Genomic DNA, 23,701 nt, shown 5'->3' on the forward strand with positions numbered 1-23,701 from the left:
ATCTTAACATCCTTCTAAATTGAAGTGCAGAATTCACCCATTTATTAATTTGATGCTTAGTTTTTTGCTTCTAGTTACAGATGCCTTAAACACAGTATTTTTTTTTTGTTGATCTTCAAACAATGTTAACCTGTGTGTAAACTTGTAAATTTATTTCCCCTCCTGAAAAGAGTTCTCAATATTCTGTTCTTTTCTTTAAACTGAGGTCTCTCAATCCCATGAGCATCCTGTGAATCACCACTCCATAACCTCCTCATATCTGAAGCAGAGCCCTCAATTTTGGTCATTGCCCAGCCCACTAATTTTACAAGTTTAGCTTTTTGTTTTTGATTGCTGCTTCTTGAATTATAAAATCTAGCATCTCATGTACTTTGAACAGCTTGTGAAGTAAACATGTACCACATCATCTGACGTGAGGGACATTCATTACCTAATTGTTATCAATGAAAGAATTTTTAAAACATTCTAATCCATAAAGTAAAACCTCTAACGCAATCCCAGTTAAATGGAAATAAAGGTTGTGTACATTTAAGGCAGAGGTAGATAGGTCTTGACCAGGAAGGGAGGAGAATGGGGATGAAAAGAGAGTAAATCTGCCAAGACTGAATGGCAGGACAGACTCAATGGGTTGAATGGCCTAATTCCGCTCCAATGTTTTGTGGATTAGGTGTACAATTCTCATCTCAGTGCTTTGCGGGTGTTTCTGTCCTGCAGCAGGAATGCAATTATTTCTGCAAGTTGACTGCCCATTTACCCCAGAATAACTGGTGGACGACTGCAGAAAGTTTGCACTCGGAAGCTGTCCTCTCGACAAAGAGTGGTCATCAAGTTTGGTACTTGCTATACTGGAGCACGATTCCTCAACATAGCATTTCCAAGGAAAGCTCTGATTCGTTTGATGTGGAATTGCTGGTCAAAATCATAAATATTCTTCATATTATTCCATAATGTACTCATTTATTCTATTAAATCACTATTAAATGTTTAAAAAGAGATACAGCATGGTAACAGGCCTGTTCAGCCCATGATCCCACGCTACCAAAATTCACCCAGGTGACCAATTAACCTATGAACCTCGTACATCTTTGAACATGAAATGAAACAGGAGCACCCGGGGGAAACCCACACAGATACTGGGAGAACGTACAAAATCCATATAGCGGTGGTTTTGAACCCAAGTTGCTGGCATTAAGCTAATTCCCATAAAGATCAGGTCAGAATGTATTTATTTTTGAGCAAAGTCCCACTATTACTCCTACATTGCCTGTCTTCTTGAAGATAGATCTCTTTCGCATTGTATATAGAGCAGGTGCTCTGCACACGAGCACCCCAGAAACAACAATCAACAAATATCAAAGCAAATGAATGGGCCCAATGATTGGTTAAACCTTGTAAAATGTTTTAATAAATCCTTAAAGATTGTGCTTGCAACCTTTCTGCTTCAACGTTTTTTTTTCTTTCTATGTTAGTGCTCCAGAGAGCATAATAAGAGATAAATGGGTTTATACACATTTTGAGTATCTGTAACTGAAAAACAAATTCTCAGGACTCATTATTCCTCTTTATTCTATTGATTTCTCTTTTTCAAATATTTTTATTTGAACCACACAATTAATGCCAGTTAGCAGTTTTTGCATGGTGAAAATTTAGTTAGGAACATAGAGTTGAGGTTATAATCAGATCAACCATGATCATATGAAATAATTATTGTGATTGTGTGTACATGCAGATGCAGAAATGTTTAGCTTACTTCATTCAGCTTTGCTCTGCTTAATTATGTACCCATCTTTATTATTTGATCTTTTCAATTCTGAACAAATTGGGGAGCTGGGGATCAGGATCGGAGTGGGGAAAGGTGGGATTCAGGGAGGGCAGTTGGGGATCAGCGTGATTTGCAGAGTCTCTGATGACTACCTGTAACAAATGCTCCTTGCATGCCATGTTGGAGAACTGGAGCTGAATGGACTGTGGACCATTCAGGAGGCCGAGGGATTAGTAGGGAAGTTACAGGGAGGCAGGTAGCTGGAGGATTGTTAGGAGAGGGAAAGGGAATAGGCAGTCAGTGCAAAAATACCCCTCTACCCTCTCCCTTCAATAACATCTATACCGTTTTGGACACTGCTGGGGAGGATAGCCTACCAGGAGAAAGTACAGCAGCCAGATTTCTGACATGGAGTCTGGCTCTGGGTCTTAGAAGGGGAGGGGGAATAAGAGAAGAGCGATAGTCATAGGGCACTCATTGGGTGTGGGAATAGACAAGATATTCTATTGTCTAAGGGCCTGCACTGTTCTATATTCCAAAATGATAAAACTGTACAAATCGTAACGTCAAGACACTATCTCTCCAATAATTGTTAACTGGTTAATGTTCAACCTTGTCTGTCACTCAAGAGTTTTGTGGGTTTTATTTCCGTGTGTAGATTTTGTGAAAAGCCCAGCCCTGAAACCTGAGGTGATGTGTGTGAGGAAGGTTAAAATGAGTGTTTTTCTTTTGCCCTTCTCTGTTTAACTGCGACTGTAGCAGTGGAGAGATTAATTATTTGGGTGAAAACGCATGCTAGCCCTCATTTCATGTTTGACATTAATTTGTAATTCACAATTCCTGCTTTAAAAGTGATTGTTTGAAGTTGCTCTGAAGATCATTTGTAATAGCTATAAAAATTGGTTTGGTCGATGCAGTTAAAATTCTCTGTTGATCCTTTGGTATGTCCTTTATAAAATGTGAACCATAGAACATTACAGCACAGAAACAGGCCCCTTCTAGTCTGTGCTGATCCATTTTTTTTGCCTAGTCCCACAGACCTGCACCCAATCCATAGCTCTCCATTACCTTTCCCATCCATGTACATTTCCAAATTATTCTTAAATGTTAAAATCAAGCCCGCATTCACCATCTCAACTGGCTCGTTCCACACTCCTACCACTCTTTGTGAAGAAGTTCCCCCTAAAACTTTTCCCTTTTTACTTTTCACCCATATCCTCTGGTTTGTATCTCATCTCCCTCAGTGGAAAAAGCTTATCTACATTTACTCTGTCTGTCCCCCTCATAATTTTAAATACCTCTATTAAATCTCCTCTCATTCTTCTACGCTCCAGAGAATAAAGTCCTAACCAGTTTAACCTTTCCCTGTAGCTCAGTTCCTGAAGTCCATGCAACATCCTAGTAAATTCCATCTCTTTCCATCCTACTGATTCCTGCAGTCAGGTGACCAAAACTGCACACAATACTCCAAATTTGGCCTCACCAATGTCTTGTACAACTTTACCATAATTTCCCAACTCCTTATTAAGGCCAATGTGCCAAAAGCTCTCTTTACCACCCTATTTACCTGTGACACCACTTTCAGGGAATTGTGGATCTGTATTCCCAGATCCCTTTGTTCTACCCCACTCCTCAGTGCCTGACCATTTACCATGTATGTCCTTTCTTGGCTTGTCCTTTTGCAGTGCAACACCTCACTCTTGTTTGCATTAAATTCCGCCTGCCATTTTTCAGCCCACTTTTCCAGCTGGTTCAGATCTCTCTGCAAGCTTTGAAAAACATCTTCATTGTCCACCACGCCTCCAATCTTAGTGAAGAATATAATCAAATCAGCAGTAGCTATAAATCCAATTTCCATTGATGGTACATTTCAGCAATTTATTGAAAATGTTATAACTTTTTTAAACAACTGGAATTAATTTTCTTAGCTTCAGGTGTGTAAATTAGACATGGGGTGTCATGGTGTGATGGGTAATTTACAGATCCATAAAATATCAGCATTGGTGTTATGAGAGTTTAAAAGCAACCAGTTGATGTCTCGTATTGCTGATATTTTGTAGTAATTTATCATTCTGAAATTGAGCTTAATGCTTCTGGTATTTGAGTTTTCTAATGTATCACAGAATCTGTTTATTTTCAGTGAATTAACCGTTGTTTTGGTGCTAAATTGCCTCTTTATGGATGGTCCCTGTAAATAGCCATTTAACATGAACAGAATGGGATTGCTCATCCTGTTTTTGACCCATTGATGATACTTGTTTTGCTAACACCTGTCTTGCTATACCAGCCCAAGCCACTGATGAGACGGTTACTTTTCGTCGTGAGCGCAGTACGTTCAGGCGCCAAGCTGTACGCCGGCGGCATAATGCGGGAAGCAACCCCACCCCTCCAGCCTCTCTTATTGGATCACCTCTCAGGTATGACCGAAAAGTGACCATGTGTAGTTTGCATTTCAAATACTGAGTGCATTGCACTACTTTCTGTGCTGTTGCTAAAACCTAAAGCATGTTCTGTGTCGTCAGCTGCTGTTGCATGAGGATACTGGTTCAATAGAAATCCATGTTTGTCTGCTGCTTTGTGCAGTATGTTATGATGTTGCAAGTCTTAGACTATGGTGAGGCTTCTTCCTTTTGGAATACATCTCCAAAGTGGTGTTAATCAAGAAAATCTGCAGATGCTGGAGAAATTCAGCAGGTCATGTGGCATCCATCCTTAGGAAGTAAAAGTTCATCAATGCTTCAGACCTGAATCCTTGGCCAGGAATAATTGTGCGTATTTTTATTCATTTCACCTGTCCCCAAATCACTAGCTCGTGCACCAGCAACCCAGGTTTAAATCCGGTGCTGTCCTTCAGGAGTTTGAACATTCTCCCCGTGACTTGGGTTTCCTCCGGATGCTCCAGTTTCCTCCCACCTTCAAAAAAAATACTGTAGCCAGAAGGACCTGTTAAATTTAACTTTATTCTAATTTTTAAGAAAAACATACATAAATGATATTTTATATTATTAATGTTGGCTTTGCAATTCTGCAAAATTATTATTTTTAAAGCTTCCCAGGGTTTCCATGAATTCAAACACTTGAAATGATGTCCCAGTCCTGCCCGTGCTTGGTAAATTCTGGCAACCCACAAGTTACTAATTAATTCTCACTTTCAATCAATTTAGAATCTTGCTTCCACATATCTAAAATATTGTTGGCAAAGTGATGTAGCCTCCCTCTGTTTATGGGTGCATTGTTACAACATGCCAGAGGTGGTGAATTAAAACAGAATTAAAAAAGACTGCAGCAGCGTGAATTTAAAATAGACTGAGAATGTGAAACTGAGAGCACTAATAATCAGACTGCAGTTAAGTGGACAGTGGAGTTCCCCTGGGGCTTAGGATCACTGCTTTTTCTTTCTTTATATTATTTAATTAGATTTCAACGTTACGATTAGACCTGCCAGATTTGCAGGTGATACGGAACTTGGAGGTGTAGTGAACTGTGAGGGGAATATTCAGAGATTCCAAGAAAATATACACAGACAAATATGTGGCAGGTGAAGGTTAATGAAAATTAAGGATCCAAATATAATAGGTTAAAAGGTGCAATATAAAATGGGTTAGAAATGCAAAAGGTTATGGGACAATGTTCACAATTCATTGAAAGTGGTCGGATAGATTCAGAAAAAAAAGGTTGAAAGGGCATGGAATGATTGATGAATTTTTAAAAAATGCTGATTTGGCTCCCACTAGATTATTGTCCCTCTTTATGAGCTCCAGCTTCAGTAAAGGTGTTAAAATCTTAGAGAGGGTGCAAAAGATATTGTGCTTGGAGCAGAAAGGGGGATGATGTTATTTATGTGGATAGATTGGCAAAGGTCAGGTGATTCTCCTTGGAACAGAGAAGCTTGTGAGGGGATCTGACTTGGTTCTTAAATCATGAATGCTGCAGACAGAGAGGAGCTCCTCTGCTCATTGATAGAAGAGTCGACCACTAAGGGACTACAGGGTGAAAAGAATTGCCCAAAAAAACATAATTACCATAAGAAAAAATTATTTTTCTGCAGCAAGTAGCCAAAATGTGCAGACAGAGTTGTATCCATTGAAACATTTGAAAGGAAGCTGAATAGTTTTTCAAAAGAAACAAATTTACAGGAAATTGAGAGCAGGCTGGAGGTTGGAATAAATAGGATTGCTCTTGTGCAGAGTTGGTATAGATGTGATGTCCCACGTGGCTTCTCTGATGTTATATTCAAGGCTAGTTGGGTGCCACAGTTCACTTTGTCAAAGACAGAAGCATAGAGTTGATGAAGTGTGTTTTAAATCTGATAGGGTAACAATGAACTTGTTTGATCTGTAGCTGTTTTCTGGCAAGTGGCTCAGTTGTTTCCCAACTATGCACCAGGTTTATCACCACTACTATAGCTTTCCACTATGCTGTTTTACCTTGCCTCCAGCTGTATTTTGTCTCATTCTGACAAGATCTATAATCTATGACCTGGTTAGATTTCCAGTTTCAAGCATTGTCAGTGTGTTCTAAAAATCCGTTTTGCATTTTTGTTGCGGAGCACTTCGTTCTTTCTTCCAGTCGCCTTGTTTTGGTTTTCACAATTGGCATTCACATGAGACATTGACTCCTGAAGACCATCGCATACAGTAGTGGCTGATTTTTAATTCCCCACTGCTAATTCAGTGATATATTTTACTTCTGTATGAGCAAAGTTGCTTGCTCTGTGCCTAACCTCCAATCTAAAGGACAATACACAAACATGCTGGAGAAACTCAGCAGGTCGCACAGCATCCATAGGAAGTAAAAAGCCATCGACGATTCAAGCCTGAGCCCAAAATTCTATGTGCATTGACCGAGTAGATATTATTTTCAGTCAATTATATCATTTGTTTTCAGTGATTGAAATAAAGGGTAAGTAATGTTTCTGGTCTGGGCTCTTCGTCATAAACATTTTCTTATTCCTGAAGGAGGGCTCAGGCCTGAAACATTGCTTCCTCTCGAGATGCTGCATGACCTACTGAGTTTCTCCAGCACATTTGTATGTTGCACTTAACCCCAACATCTGCAGACTTTTCTTGTTTAACTCCATTGTAAAGGATTAGGGTGACCATTTTGTCTGGTCCATCCTCTCAACACCACCAATCTGGCAATGAAATGTACCAGTCATTCAACGTTCAGGAATGCATGACTGAAACTGCCAGAAGTAAAAGCCTCTGTTGGAATAGACTCTGGAATCATGTGAGTGCTTGAGCAGTTCAGTCAGGCCAAGTCTGGTTTTCCAGGATTAACAATATTCACACTTCAGCTTTTGGCTCAAGGCTTTGTCAAGTTCATCTAAGAAGTGCAAATCTCTTGTAATTAGTAACTTGTACATGATGTTGCCATGATCAGTAAGTGGGTCCTGATACTATTTTTCAGAAAAAAATTATTGCAAAAGTTAATACATAATGGAAAAAGCTTTAAAATATTAATTATTATTTATGTAGCCTGAGAGAGGGTTACAGATTCATAACATATTACCACAAAATATGATCGTTTGACATTTCAACTTGCTAGCTGTTTGTTTTCCAGTTGGTCATTCTTCCATGTTTTTCTTTGTTCAACAATTATACTTTCAAATTGCCTCTCAACTGTATGGTACAGAAACCACAGAACATTACAGCACAGTACAAGACCTTCAGATGATGATGTTGCGCCGACCTATATATACCTACAAAAAAAATGAAACCCTTCCTACCACATAACCTTCTATTTTTCTTTCATCATGTCCCTGTCTAAGAGTCTCTTCAATGTCCCATTGTTCCAGTTTGCACCACTACCCCTGGCAATGCATTCCAGGCACCCACTACTCTGTGTAAGGAAAAAAAATACTTGCCCCTGATGTCTCCCCTAAACTTTTCTCCCCTCACTTTGTACAGATGTCCTCTGGTGCTTGCTACTCCATCCCTGAGAAAAAAAGTGCTGGCTGTTTACCTTATCTATGCCTCTCGTAATCTTATTTTCTTTTCTTTGGCTTGGCTTCGCAGACGAAGATTTATGGAGGGGTAATTGTCCACGTCAGCTGCAGGCTCGTTTGTGGCTGACAAGTCCGATGCGGGACAAGCAGACACGGTTGCAGCGGTTGCAAGGGAAAATTGGGTGTTGGGTTTTTCCTCCTTTGTCTTTTGTCAGTGAGGTGGGCTCTGCGGTCTTCTTCAAAGGAGGTTGCTGCCCGCCGAACTGTGAGGCGCCAAGATGCACGGTTTGAGGCGATATCAGCCCACTGGCGGTGGTCAATGTGGCAGGCACCAAGAGATTTCTTTAGGCAGTCCTTGTACCTCTTCTTTGGGGCACCTCTGTCACGGTGGCCAGTGGAGGGCTCACCATATAACACGATCTTGGGAAGGCGGTGGTCCTCCATTCTGGAGATGTGACCTATTAAGTCCCCTCTCATCCTCTTTGCAAGACAGAAGAACCTGGGGTCCAAATCCATAGATCTCGCAAGGTTTCTGTGCAGGTTGATTGGGTAGGTTGATTGAGGTACTGTTGCAGCTCTATAAAACTCTGGTGAGGTCACAATTTGACTATTGTGTTCCATTCTTGTTGCCTCATTACAGGGAGGATGTGAAAGCTGTGGAGAAGATGCAGAGGAGATTTCCCAGGATGTTTTACCTGGATTGGAGAACTTGTCTTATTAGGCAAGATTAACAGAGCTAGGGCTTTTCTCTTTAGAATGAAGAAGGATAGGTGGTGAAATGATAGAGGTCTACAAGATTATGAGAGGCAGAGATAGGGTAGTCAGACAGCACCTTTTTTCCTGAGGCGACATTAACAAGTAGCAGAGATATCTGTTTAAAGTGAGGGGAAGAAAGTTCAGGGGAGAGGTCAGGGGTACATTATTTTTACATGGTGTAGTGGGTGCCTGGAATGCATTGTCAGGGGTGGTGGAGGAGGTTGATATAATAGGGACATTTAAAAAAAAAACTCATGGACAGGCACGTGGATGCAAGAAAAGTAAAGGGTTTTGGGTGCGAGGTAGGGAAAATTTCGATTGTTGAATAGGTTTATATAAGTCAATACCACAATGGGCCTGTACTTGCCCATTCTGTTCATTTGTATCAACATGTTGAATTACAGATTTGGACATTGTAATATGTTCATTTCAAATCTTAATAGTTACACTCTGTCCCAAATAAATTTGGAAAACAAATACAACTTTTAAAGAACAGTGAGGTTACATAATCGAGTTTCTCAAATTAAAAATGTTAAAACTTGCAAAATATTTAGGGATTCTAAAAGCTCAAGCTTATGTTGAATCAAGGCATCTGCTTTCCTTAAAATAACTAAATCTTCATGAAAGATTCATGAGAGTAAATCAGCACACGCTGCAGTTTCATGGCAGTGCACAAAACCGGCCACTCAGCAGAGTAAAGGCTAATCACAATGTTTCGGCCCTGAGCCTTTTGTCAGGAATGGCAGAAACCAGGCAGATTCCCGAATAAGAAGGTGGGCTGGGGGGAGGGGAAGGGAGAGGTACAGGTGAACAAATGGGAGAGTAGAAGAGAAAGAAGCTGAGAAGTGATGGGGGGGAGAGGGCAGAAGACTGAGATGGGTAGCTCTCTGATAGGGGAGGGGTCGGGGAGCTTGAGGATGAGGGAGAGAGAGAGAGAGACCCAGGGAGGGGGTTAATGGAAATTCCAGGTTAATATTGATGCCATCTGGTTGGAGACTGCCAAGATGGAATGTAAGGTGTAATGCAGGAGGCCTCACTTTTACAGTACATGTGGCCATGGACAGACATGTCAGCGTTGCAGTGGACTGTGGAATTAAAGTGGTCGGCCGCTGGGAGGTCCTTGCTGTTGCCGCAGACATAATTCATAATGAAAGGCTCCGAGGGAATAGCAAGGGACAGAGTTGAATATCTAACTGAAAAACGCACAATAACTGGGATCCAGAAATGTAACTTTAAAATCAACTAGCTTAGTTGATTTTGTGAAGTGAGCTGGTTCTGTTCTAGCTTTGGAAGGTGTATTCTGCTTACATTGATCCATTACCAGAGATTCCACACCATGTCCAATCCAGCAATGAAATTACAAGAAGCCCTAATGTTTTGTTTGCTTTTTGGCTCACTTTACTGACTTACTGCAGCGCATAAAATTTAAACTAGAGTTTTAAAAACACTCACATTTGATGGATATGGTATGTATTAAATATTTTGTACATTGATATAATGAGGATTCAAAAGTGAATAATCTTGATTATTAATCCATTAATACAGTCATAGTCTTCATACTGTGTCTTTCATAACAGGACATCTCTCTCTTCATTGTGCAGTATCTACTTTTTTGTGTTCGGTTTTAAACAACCATAAAAATAGATATATGTGTGTCTGGGGTGAAATGCAAAATTTGACATTTATTACACCAGTTCACAAAGTAGAGATCAGTCAATTGCCTAAAAGCCATTTGTTGGGTTAAAAATTCTCTGCCTTCTGTTTTTGTGTTGTTACTATTTGAAGGATTGTAATTCTTTGATTTTGTGAACCTAAGCCACACGACTATCCAGGCTTCTCCTGCTGGTGTGCTTTTGTGTTCCCCTGTTAATCAGAGCATGGTCAACTCTGTCAGGTCAATGTTTTCTCTTGTTGTCTTTTGATGTGGATGACTTTTTGCTGCAGCCTTCAAGATGGTCAGCAGGGTCAGTCATCAACTTCTCAGATCAAAATACAGTCCTGTCCCCCGTCTCAAGCTGCGGTGCTCAGCGCCAGCGCCTCGCTACTGGTCAGAAATGGAAGTGTCAACTTGGAACCATCACATGACAGCGCTTCTGCTATTGGTGGCTGCAGTTTACAGGATGAGCTTGGTAGGCATCAAAACCAGTCAACTGTTGTCGTCTGATCATTAATATTAAATTCTGTCATATTCAATCAGAGTTCTTTCTTTGGCTTGGCTTCGCGGACGAAGATTTATGGAGGGGTAAATGTCCACGTCAGCTGCAGGCTCGTTTGTGGCTGACAAGTCCGTACCTTTTGGGGAATGACATTGAAAATTAAAACCAGCAATGCAAACCATAAAACCATTCAAAAGAAGCAAGTCAGCAGTCATGTTGGGTATGACATTCAAATTCAGAGTTAAATGAGCTTACAATAGTTTTATGGGATGCAAAATCAGCCTGTGTTTTAAGGATATTCTCTCTTTAAGTTGCTGATTTGAGCTTTTAAATTTCTTTTTAAACAATTTTTGAACCGTTGATGATTAAGTATAATGTTAACGTCAAACATAGAAATATAACACTCTGCAGTGTCGTGGCCCATACCTCAGGCCAACACCGGAAATGGCCATTGCATGCGACAACTGGCCAAACCTCGCACAGGCTGAGACGCCCGTTCCATGGGTCGCTGGTGGAATGGTGAAACTGGTCAATCACCGCCAGCAGATCCCAGGGGGCCCAGTTGGGGGCTCGGATGCTGGAAGCAACCAATTGGTGGCTGGCCCACTCAAGCCATGCCCTGGTGATGACGCGGTCGAGCCCACTATAAAAGGAAGAGCTGCCCCTGAATAGACTCAGAGCCTGGTACGAGTCCCTCGACCGCAGTCGTCAGCAGCCTGCAGCCTGTGTGGATTACTCACCTCAAGTCACCAACAGCCCGCCGCCAGTGTGTACTTCAGCCTCGGAGTCCCTTGCTGGTCAGCATCCCGTGAGTCATCTTCTCTGCTTCTCCTTCTCTAATGGGGGGGGGGGGGGGGGTGGCCTTCTTGTTTTCGGGTGCCCTGCGCCAGTTCTCTGCTTCCCCTTAGCCTGCATCCTCTCATGGCCGCATCACTGTCTTGGAACCAGATCTTGTGGTTGCAGAATCTTATGATAACCCAATGTCAGTTCCTTTAAAGCATATATGGAGCTGATGGTAGTCGGACAGAGCTGTTGGCCTCTGCAGGGGGAGTGCTGTATCTCTGCTTCGTGTGGGTCCACACTAGCACTGGCAGTGCCATCAAATCAGCTCCAGCAGAGCTGGCTTTGAGTTCGGGATGGAAGTTAGCAGCAAAATGAATGATGAGCTGCCAGTTAGAGGGGATCACACATCTGAATGAGTCGAGTGTGGAAATTGAGATGGGATAATGCCATTTAAAGAGCGCATGTATATTGTCACATAAGCATTTTAAGTTTACCTGTCTGGATAACACATTTAAAGCAGTGGAAACAATGAAAGAAGGTGGCAAGGGAAATTGAGAAGCAGTCCTTCACACGTTTAAGTAACTGACATTGTGGATAGAGGAAAGGCTGAAAAGGCAAGGTATTCTTGCAGTTTTGATGTGCAATCATCAACTGTGTTTTCATTAAGAGATGGTACCCTTGCTGTGTGTGACGTAGATACAGGTACTTCTCCATTTGCAACCATAATTGGGACCAAAGGATTGGTCATATCTTGAAATAGATGCAAGTCGGAATTTTGCCCACGCGTGTAGAGTACTGACGTTTTAAAGCAGACATTTGAATCAACTGTTGTATTTGACAAGCTAACAGGGAACAAAAGAGCCAAAATGTGCACGCCCGGGGTTCATAGTCTGGGCGCGGCCATCTGATTCCTGTGCTTATTGGAATTCACTTGGTGCATGTGCGAGGGTTAAGTGCCCTGACGATATTGATATTGAATTTGGGCCCTTAACCCTTGCGCCCTTAACCCTTGCACATACGCCAACTGAACTCCATTACACGAATCCACTGCTCATGCGTCAAACGAAGACTCGCGCAGGTGCACAGGAATCAAGATGGCCGAGCCCAGCCTATGGACCACAGAACACTGACTAACAAAGTAAGTACTTACATTTTGGTTCTTGTATGCCCTGTATCCCTGTTATAGTTTGTCAAATACAGCATAAACCATGTCAATTTTATGTATTTTCTTGTATATATTTTTAAAGAAATTTGGTTGTATGTGCGGATGGACATAAGTCGCATAGGTCCTATATCTGTGAAAGAAGATGGGTAGGGTAGTCTTTGGCTTGGCTTCGCGGACGAAGATTTATGGAGGGGGTAAAAAGTCCACGTCAGCTGCAGGCTCGTTTGTGGCTGACAAGTCCGATGCGGGACAGGCAGACACGATTGCAGCAGTTGCAAGGGAAAATTGGTTGGTTGGGGTTGGGTGTTGGGTTTTTCCTCCTTTGCCTTTTGTCAGTGAGGTGGGCTCTGCGGTCTTCTTCAAAGGAGGTTGCTGCCCGCCAAACTGTGAGGCGCCAAGATGCACGGTTTGAGGCGTTATCAGCCCACTGGCGGTGGTCAATGTGGCAGGCACCAAGAGATTTCTTTAGGCAGTCCTTGTACCTTTTCTTTGGTGCACCTCTGTTACGGTGGCCAGTGGAGAGCTCGCCATATAACACGATCTTGGGAAGGCGATGGTCCTCCATTCTGGAGACGTGACCCATCCAGCGCAGCTGGATCTTCAGCAGCGTGGACTCGATGCTGTCGACCTCTGCCATCTCGAGTACTTCGACGTTAGGGGTGTAAGCGCTCCAATGGATGTTGAGGATGGAGCGGAGACAACGCTGGTGGAAGCGTTCTAGGAGCCGTAGGTGGTGCCGGTAGAGGACCCATGATTCGGAGCCGAACAGGAGTGTGGGTATGACAACGGCTCTGTATACGCTTATCTTTGTGAGGTTTTTCAGTTGGTTGTTTTTCCAGACTCTTTTGTGTAGTCTTCCAAAGGCGCTATTTGCCTTGGCGAGTCTGTTGTCTATCTCATTGTCGATCCTTGCATCTGATGAAATGGTGCAACCGAGATAGGTAAACTGGTTGACCGTTTTGAGTTTTGTGTGCCCGATGGAGATGTGGGGGGGCTGGTAGTCATGGTGGGGAGCTGGCTGATGGAGGACCTCAGTTTTCTTCAGGCTGACTTCCAGGCCAAACATTTTGGCAGTTTCCGCAAAGCAGGACGTCAAGCGCTGAAGAGCTGGCTCTGAATGGGCAACTAAAGCGGCATCATCTGCAAAGAGTAGTTCACAGACAAGTTTCTCTTGTGTCTTGGTGTGAGCTTGCAGGCGCCTCAGATTGAAGAGACTGCCATCCGTGCGGTACCGGATGTAAACAGCGTCTTCATTGTTGGGGATATGATACAAAGATTGCTGGAATTGTGTCAAGGGCTATCAAAGAATATAGCAGTTTCTACATCAGTTACAGATGTGGGTGGAGAACTGGCAGATGGAATTTAAACTGGAAAATTGTGAGGTGTTGCACTTTAGGAGGTCAAATGGAAAGAAGTATGTACAGTTAATGGTCGGGCTCTGAAAAGTATTGATATGCACAGGATCTGGGGATCCAGGTCCATCACCCTTTGAAAGTGGCTTTGAAAGTAAATGGGTTGGTAAAGAAAGCATACAATATGCTTGACTTCATTGGTGGGACATTGAGTATAAAAGGAGGTCATGTTGCAACTATATAAAAGTTTGTTGCATTTGGAAAACTGTGTGCGATTCTGGTTTGCCATTCCTGGAGGCTTTGGAAAGGGTACAGAATAGATTTTCCAGGAAGTTACCTGGTTTAGAAGGTACGAGTTACGGGGAGAGATCAAATGGACTTTGGTTGTTTTCTCTGGGCTGTAGGAGGCTGAGGGACAATGCGAAAGAGATTTCTAAAATCTTGAGAGGCATTCATAGAGTGAACAGTCAGAATCTTTTCCCCAGGGAAAAGTGTCATAACCTAGAAGACAGCCAAAGGCCAGGAGAGGAACTTTAAGGGAGATGTTCAGAGCATATATTTCACACAGAGAGTGGTAAATGCCTGGAACAGACCAGGAATTGTGGTGGAAGCAGATACAATTGCACATATTGTTCAATCTGAGAAACTCAGCAGGTCACACAGCATCCATAGAAAGTAAAACGGCATCAATGTTTCAAGCCTGAGCTCAAAATGCATTGTTCTCTGTATATTGTCTGAGTATATATTGTTTTAGGTCAAATATATTGGGTTTTTTTTCAGACATTCAAGTCCATACAGCATAGAGGCTATGCTGATTGGTACTTCAATTTATGAAACAAAAAAAGAGAAGCTCTGAGAGGAATCTGTCATATTACTGTTACTCTCTCTTGATAACTGCTCATTCTGCACAGATATCATTTCTACTAATCCATTGTGTAGAGTCTTAAACAAATTTTGGCAGGCAACAAATTAAGCCGCTGATTATTAGATCTGGCTGTGGGATCTCTTCTTTCATCTATTTAAGAATTTTGGTTTAATGAGAAATGAGCTGAGTGAGAAAGAATTCCAAAAGGATCTGTGCTTGATATAAATCCACAATGATGTATTTACATAAGCACATACAAGTCTGAAGGCAGCTCTGTCAAAATAATATGAGGAAATCCTTTAATATTGCTTTAGTGTAAAGATAATTTGTCTAAAAGTGTACAGGGGTAACATTTCAGATTGCTCATAAATTGTCAAAACAATGGCAGGTAACTTCTAAAAGTGTTAAAATATTCAACAGATGCATAACAAGCAAACTTGCCTTAAGAAATGACAAGAATTGTACTGATTCAATCAGTTTTTTGCTTGGACTGAGATTTTGACCCAATCAGTGTGATTTTTCAAAACAACCCAAATAATTTGAGGGGGGGGAAAAAAACCTGATTTAAAAAAAAAAGTCTCCCAGGAAAACGTGAAGTAATGGTTTCCACAAAGAAAACGGAATTTTTTTTGTGACCCATTTTCTTTGTTTATCCAGTTTATGGCTTTCAGTGTAGACTGAAAGTGTAGGATTGAAAGTTTGCATCCTCTCTTGCCTTGACACTATCAAACTTGGAAAACTAATATTTAAATATGTTGAATCAACCAATTAATGTTTGATAAATATGTTTAATAAATCTTCAACTGCCCCTTTGGTTGGCTAAGCTTGTTTGTCCCACAAGATCTTGGGAAATGATAATGAACCACTCATGTAAATTGGCAGTTCTGTGTCAAACTTTGGGCACAGTACTTAAATTGAACTGGTTTTTTTCTTGATACTTGTTATTTTAAATAAATGAACAGTGGAAATGTCATTTAAATGAAGACAGTTGGAAAATTAAAGGGACACACAAGAGGCTGCAGATGTTGGAATCTGGAGTATCACACAATATGCTGGAGAAAATCAGCAGGGCAAGCAGTATCATGGGAGAGGGAAAAAAAACAGTCAACATTGTAGGCCAGAACCCCTCATTAGTTAGATTAGGTTTTTTCAGCTCCTAGTGTGTCTGGCATTCCGTTATTAATCCTTGAAATATATTCATTCATGAGAAAGAAAGATGATGCTTTCTTTGCAATAAATTGTGTGTGTTAAGGATTGGGAGGTTGGTTGATTACTGTTTGGAACTTGAGACTTTTGATAACTTGAAATGTGTTTTATGCAATGATTTTTGTATCATTGGTATGTTTTCTACATAAATATCGTCCCTCTCCACTTCACAATGACCAGAGGATAATCTGGTTGTAGGAAGAACATCATCGAGCTAGAAGAATGCATAAAAATTTCACAAGTACATTGCAGGGACAGGAAGGCAGAGGTAGAACGATGGTCTTCGGCCTTTTCTCCTGGGAGTGCAAGAGGCTGAGAAAGGTATAGAAAACCATGACAGACATAGATGAGGTAAATAGTCATTTCCCATTACCAGTGTAATGGTTAAAGGTGTGAGGGGGCATTTTTTACACAAAGGTGGTGGGCACATGGAATAAACTGCCAGAAGGAGTGGTAGACGTAGGTACAATTGTTACGTTCAAGCAATAATTAGAAAAGTACGTAGACGGAATAGGGGTCAAATATGGGCTTTGGTAGAAAACTTGGTTGACATGGACCATTCAGGCTGAAGGGCCTGTTCTGTGCTATAAACCATTCTTGTATGAATGCAGTTATTCATATTTTAATTTTTTTAAATAACTTGAGTAATTTGTTCCATTTGATGTTTTTTTCCAAATATTATGATTATTTCTAATTGGCATCACCAGGCTCATAGTTATTTATAATTATTTATGACAAAATGTGTAATTTACATGTACTGAAGCAGAGGCAGATGGGCTTTGAGGTCTTGGTCTGGGAAGATTTGTGGACAGTGAAGTGAATGGACATAAAGGCAACAGATGGAGTGGAATGTGGCGAAATTAAAGAAATTCCATTTTCACTGGGGGAATAGAAATATAGTATATTTTAACCATATAACCATATACAGCACAGAAAAGGCCAGTTTGGCCCTATTGGTCCATGCCAGAACAAATCCCCACCCTCCTAGTCCCACTGACCAGCACCTGGTCCATACCCCTCTAATCCTCTCCCCTCCATGTAATTATCCAGTCTTTCCTTAAATGTAAATAACGACCTTGCTTCAACCACCTCTGCCGGAAGCTTATTCCACATCCCAACCACCCTTTGCGTGAAGAAATTTCCCCTCATGTTCCCCTTATAATTTTCCCCCTACAATCTCAAACCATGGCCTCCGGTTTGAATATCCCCCACTCTTAATTGAAAAAGCCTATCCACGTTGACTCTCTCAGTCCCTTTTAAAATCTTGAACACCTCCATCAAATCCCCCCTCAATCTTCTACGTTCCAGAGAAAAAAGCCCCAGGCTGCTCAACCTTTCTCTGTAACTCAAACCCTGACATCCTGTCAACATTCTCATGAACCTTCTCTGCACTCTCTCTATTTTGTTTATATCCTTCCTATAATTCGGTGACCAAAACTGAACACGGTATTCCAAACTTGGCCTCACCAGTGCTTTGTACAATTTCACCATAACATCCCAACTCTTGAATTCAATACTCCGATTTATGAAGGCCAACATTCCAAATGCCTTCTTCACTACTCTATCTACCTGAGTATCAACTTTGAGGGTACTATTTACCATAACTCCTAAATCCCTTTGTTGCTCTGCACATCTCAGTAGCCTACCATTTAATGCATATGACCTATTTAGATTTGCCTTTCCAAAATGTAACACCTCACACTTAACTGTATTAAATTCCATCAGCCATTTCTCAGCCCACACCTCCAGCCTTCCTAAATCACCTTTTAATCTACGGTAATCTTCCTCACTGTCCACAACACCACCAATCTTTGTATCATCCGCAAACTTGCTTATCCAATTCTCCACCCCTACTTCCAGATCGTTAATATATATAGCAAACAATAGTGGACCCAGGACCGATCCCTGAGGAACTCCACTAGTCACCGGCCTCCAATTGGACAAACAATTTTCCACCACTACTCTCTGACACCTCCCATCCAACCATTGCTGAATCCATTTCACTACCTCCTTATTTATACCTAATGCCTCCACCTTTTTTCCTAACCTCCTGTGGGGAACTTTGTCAAAAGCTTTACTAAAGTCTAAATAGACAACATCCACAGCCTTCCCTTCATCAACCTTTTTTGTAACCCCCTCGAAAAACTACAAGGTTTGTTAAGCATGATCTACCCCTGACAAAACCATGCTGACTACTACCTATCAATCCCAGTTCTTCCAAATATTTGTAAATGCCAGCCCTCAGAACACTTTCCATCAACTTACCCACCACAAACATAAATGTTGGTATGCAGAGGGATAGTTTACAAAATTCAGCGTTGAGGTCAGATAGTTTCATTTTGGACTATATCAGAAGATGGTTGTAGTGGAAAATTCTTACTGCAAATTGTAGAGTATGTTGTTAAGACCTCATTAGGAATACTCTGTGTCTTCAAGTCTCCATACCTAAGGCAGAATATGGTTTCCTTGAGGAGGTCCCATTTGGCTTGAATAGATATTAGATTTGAAGTGAACCTTGGTCGACAAGATGGTACAATTACTCTGTTCTCACTAGAATTTAAAATAGTCTAATTGAAAAATTTGAGATTCTGGGAGAATTAACAAATCAAATGCAAAAATTCACGCAGTAGAATCTAGAACACAGAAGCATATTCTCAGGACGAAGTGTTGACCATTTAGGACAAAAAAGAGAAATGTCTGCTGAGGAGGTGGTTATAAATCTTTGGAATTCTCTCCCTCCGGACTCTAGGGGCAATAGGACACAAAGGGAATCGGAAGAAAATGGGTCTAATGTTGATGATCATCTATTACATTAAATAGTAAAGCATGGTGAAAGCGTCATGTGACCTGCTTCTGTTTCTATTTCTGATGTTATTATGTTCTTATTCCAGGCAAATTGTATGGAACAGGGGGCTGTGACATGTCACTTGTAAACTTTGAAACGGCTGCAAGAAGGACATCAAACAACTTGTGGTACGTAAAATTCTGATGGAGGAAGGGAACAGTGACTAGAAAACACTGGGATCTCATTGAATCTTTCACACCCGCTTTACTTGGAACACAGATTCCCCTGCCTTCATGTTCAGTCATCTTGAATGAAAATCCCTGGTGTGGTCTGCAGGTTTGATTTTTGAGAGTTCTTGCTGAACCACTCAACCAATTTAACAGGATAGTGTTTTTGGATGCTCTGCTGTTCTGCTTTGTTAATGAATAAGATAATCTTGCAATTTGACACAGCCAGGAAAGGCTGGTAATCTGAATTTCTGAATTCAATATTGAATCCTGAGGGTTGTAACAATGAAGCAGTAATGTAAGATTAAGGAGTAGACTTGTTAGTTGACACCAAAAGCAACTGTGTCACCTGGACAACCTTGGTCTCCACCTATCACAAGCGTTGCTAATGCTCTCTTCAAGTTTAAATATACTTACTTTTTCATATATTTTCAATTCTAATAAAAGATTGTGGATCTGAAACATTAGTTCCATTTCTCTCTCCACGAGTACTGACTGACCAACTCAGTAACTTCAGTACATCATTTATTTAAATTTAAAATTTAGACATACATCATGGTAACAGGCCATTTTGACACATGAGCCCATGCTGCCCATTTACACACCATTAACCTACAATGCCTGGTGCTTTTTGAATGTTGGGAAGAAACCAGATCCCGTGGAGAAAAACCCGCACAGACACAGGAAGAATGTACAAAAGCCTTACGGACACCGCGGGATCGGAACTCCGGTCCCATCGCTGCTGCTCTAACAGCATTGTGCGAACTGCTACGCCAACCATTCCCACTCTGCATTGATCTGATTTTCAGTCACTGAATTCTCTGTTTCATTTGTTCAAAGCTCATGTCAAAACTAAATGCTGAGAAATTTCAAGGGGACAGCCATCAATTTTCTGTGTTTTTTTTTAATTTGACACCATCACTCTTGACATTTCTGCAACAGGTGCTGCTGCTCCCCTCACAAATTGGGGGGACTCTGGCTTGATCCTGATCTTGGGACCTTTCTTCTAAAGTATATTTTAATTTGACAGATGCATGTGAATTTGAATGGAAAAACTAAAACCTTAAGAGAACATTTGCACGAAGCAGAGTAAGACATTCCTTTACCCCCAAATATATTTCATCACTTTTTTGGGTTATTATTAATTTGTACTGCACAGTAATGACATTTGTTTGCCATTTCTTGACATCAATCCTTGATTTTAAAAAATCTTTCTGCTTCAGTCTTGAAACTTTGAGAGATAAGAATCACAGTAGGCTTCTCAAACAGGTTCTTTGTGTCCATCTCTGGTCTTTCCATTATTGAAATTCCCTCGTTTTTGGGATATCATTTCTTCCTTTGGTGTGAAGTATTAGTAGATTTCACTTGTGTGCATAGAATTTCGGCCCACTGTATTATGTTGACCTACGTAATCCTACTTCGCAACAATCTAACCCCCCCCCCCCACCCCCCTCACATCCCATGACCCTCCATGATTACAACTGCCGGGAATGAATTGTTGAAGATTATGTAACAATATAAAATTGATGAAATCACTCTAAAGCTCAATTTTAGCATGTTCTTCCTGAAGACTTGCTGGATAATGATACGGAACATAATGAGCTCTCTGAACCCTTCTCCATTAACAATGGCGTGAAGCAAGGCTGTGTTCTCGCACCAACCCTCTTTTCAATCTTCTTCAGCATGATGCTGAACCAAGCCATGAAAGACCCCAACAATGAAGACGCTGTTTACATCCGGTACCGCACAGATGGCAGTCTCTTCAATCTGAGGCGCCTGCAAGCTCACACCAAGACACAAGAGAAACTTGTCCGTGAACTACTCTTTGCAGATGATGCCGCTTTAGTTGCCCATTCAGAGCCAGCTCTTCAGCGCTTGACGTCCTGCTTTGCGGAAACTGCCAAAATGTTTGGCCTGGAAGTCAGCCTGAAGAAAACTGAGGTCCTCCATCAGCCAGCTCCCCACCATGACTACCAGCCCCCCCACATCTCCATCGGGCACACAAAACTCAAAACGGTCAACCAGTTTACCTATCTCGGCTGCACCATTTCATCAGATGCAAGGATCGACAATGAGATAGACAACAGACTCGCCAAGGCAAATAGCGCCTTTGGAAGACTACACAAAAGAGTCTGGAAAAACAACCAACTGAAAAACCTCACAAAGATAAGCGTATACAGAGCCGTTGTCATACCCACACTCCTGTTCGGCTCCGAATCATGGGTCCTCTACCGGCACCACCTACGGCTCCTAGAACGCTTCCACCAGCGTTGTCTCCGCTCCATCCTCAACATCCATTGGAGCGCTCACACCCCTAACGTCGAGGTACTCGAGATGGCAGAGGTCGACAGCATCGAGTCCACGCTGCTGAAGATCCAGCCGCGCTGGATGGGTCACGTCTCCAGAATGGAGGACCATCGCCTTCCCAAGATCGTATTATATGGCGAGCTCTCCACTGGCCACCGTGACAGAGGTGCACCAAATAAAAGGTACAAGGACTGCCTAAAGAAATCTCTTGGTGCCTGCCACATTGACCACCGCCAGTGGGCTGATAACGCCTCAAACCGTGCATCTTGGCGCCTCACAGTTTGGCGGGCAGCAACCTCCTTTGAAGAAGACCGCAGAGCCCACCTCACTGACAAAAGGCAAAGGAGGAAAAACCCAACACCCAACCCCAACCAACCAATTTTCCCTTGCAACCGCTGCAATCGTGTCTGCCTGTCCCGCATCGGACTGGTCAGCCACAAACGAGCCTGCAGCTGACGTGGACTTTTTACCCCCTCCATAAATCTTCGTCCGCGAAGCCAAGCCAAAAAGACATAAATTTCCAATGATTTTCTTTTCTAGTTATTCCAAGGTAATTCCAATACTGACTGAGAAATTTGACTTTATGCAAATTCTCCCACACATTTTTTAAGCAAGGAATAATAATTATTATTCATTAATGTTGGTATGCGATATTATTCAGTAATTTAATTACAAATATGAAATTAAATAATTTATCGCAAGTATATTTCAAGCAATGTGTGTAGTTAAGGGAAAAACTAATGAACAGAGAACTCGATTTAGGGACAGTTCTCAGTACTGGAACCTTTGCATAGCCCAGCCAACTGCCTGTAATGAATTACAGACTACCGATAAACTTGGAGATTTTTCCAGTCCTTTTGGATTGTTTATTACTGTAGTTGATAATTTTCCCCTAAATGAAAGGAGGAATCATGCAATTCCTCCACCACTGTGTTGATGTAATTTGACTGATCTGATTGATGAGGCAGAACAGATGGGTTGCTAGTTTTCCCATCAGGTGAGAATGAGCAGAGAGATAACAGTGACTTGTCAGATAATGAAGGTTTGCTGGTAGGTGACTCAAAAGTAAAACCTGCTGTGATGGGCACCAGGCCTAAACCACTGCATCATCTGACTTGATTGTATTTTTAAATCTGGAATGAGGGTTCAAGTTGTGACTTGTTCCATTTGTTTGAAAGAAGCAATGTGGGACACAGCAAAGAGTGATGATTTTTCAATTGATTATCTCAGTTGAAGTGATTGAGGCTGTGGTATTTATAGCTGAAAGGCTGTCAGACATTTCATTTGTGGAATGTTAACGTGAAGATTAAAATTTTCCTTTTTTGGGGATAGTGAAGGTATTTATCGTGTTGTCCAAGGTTTAAAATTTAAAAGTTTTAACAATTTTAAAAGGAATTGAGGAATCAAAAGAACAGGGAGAATCCATAATTCATTCTTCTGCAAATTTGATTTGTAACCTGACAATTGACCAAATTAACTAAGAAATGATGGAATTAAATGGTCAAGATTAGAGATATATATAGAAAAAGATCATCAGCAGGAAGAGATACTTTATGGATAATTCCAGCTCTAGAGATTCCTGAAATATTAGCTAATTGCTGAAAAGCCAATGCTAAGACCAGTTCAATTATTTACGCATTACTAGAAAGATCACTAACTTGTCTGAGGAAAGTTTTCTTACTTTATTGAATCATGTTAAGAAATCCTTACCTCAATGGTCTCCTCTTTTGATGACTTTAATAGGGAGGGTTTAAAGTGAGGCGCTACTGCAGAGCGAGAGAAGAAACACATGGATATAAGGGAAGTCAAGACTGATTAATTGATCTCTCCAGCTCTGCTTTTATAGACCCAACTTCCCGGCACTGGGCCCATCTCCTCCATGTTCTTGGAATCTTCTTTGGTGAGGTTGTTTTTTCAGGGGGAAGGTGGCCTGGCGTGAATCGGAGACCCTTCTATGAAAATGTGGTGCCTCACCCCATGCTTGGGCTCATTTGAGATGAACTGTGGTGCCACTATGGAGGGAATTCTGCTAGGATGTGGGTGAACTCATTGCCTAAGAGAGTGATTGAGTCAAGGTTGTGGGGGGTGGGGGGGTGGTGGCTGGTAGCTTTGCCTCACCCAGGGAAAATGTTTGGAATGTCCTGGCGTGACAAGTCTACAAGTAGACAGTGTGCCCGAAGAAAGTCTGCACCCAGGAGTGGTTGTGCCACCACCGCCAGCATGAAAGTCCACGTGAAGCGGCTATCATCAGAATGGAGCTGGATGGTGTGGGTGCCGAAAGTCTGGATGCTGCTGCTGTTTGCTGCCCTCGTGGTCAGGCCCGGCTTCCCATTCCAGGTGTCATAGGCTGAGGGGGGAAGTACGCTGACCTCCACACCGTGTCCACCAGG

The 23,701-nt window shown here is 41.7% G+C and overlaps 1 protein-coding gene across 6 annotated transcripts in view; it reads left to right on the plus strand.

Annotated features, from left to right (window-relative positions):
• The window catches only part of pcnx1 (pecanex 1), a 250,671-nt gene that overhangs the window by 123,528 nt on the left and 103,442 nt on the right, over positions 1-23,701 (plus strand). For all 6 annotated transcript variants that reach the window (XM_069918117.1, XM_069918119.1, XM_069918120.1 and 3 more), the window contains 3 exons: positions 4,050-4,179; positions 10,410-10,594; positions 18,884-18,965. In XM_069918117.1, coding sequence (XP_069774218.1) covers positions 4,050-4,179; positions 10,410-10,594; positions 18,884-18,965 — 397 coding nt within the window. The remainder of the gene's footprint in view (positions 1-4,049; positions 4,180-10,409; positions 10,595-18,883; positions 18,966-23,701) is intronic.

Source organism: Narcine bancroftii, chromosome 2, assembly GCF_036971445.1.
Source record: "Narcine bancroftii isolate sNarBan1 chromosome 2, sNarBan1.hap1, whole genome shotgun sequence".
Lineage (NCBI taxonomy): Eukaryota > Metazoa > Chordata > Chondrichthyes > Torpediniformes > Narcinidae > Narcine > Narcine bancroftii.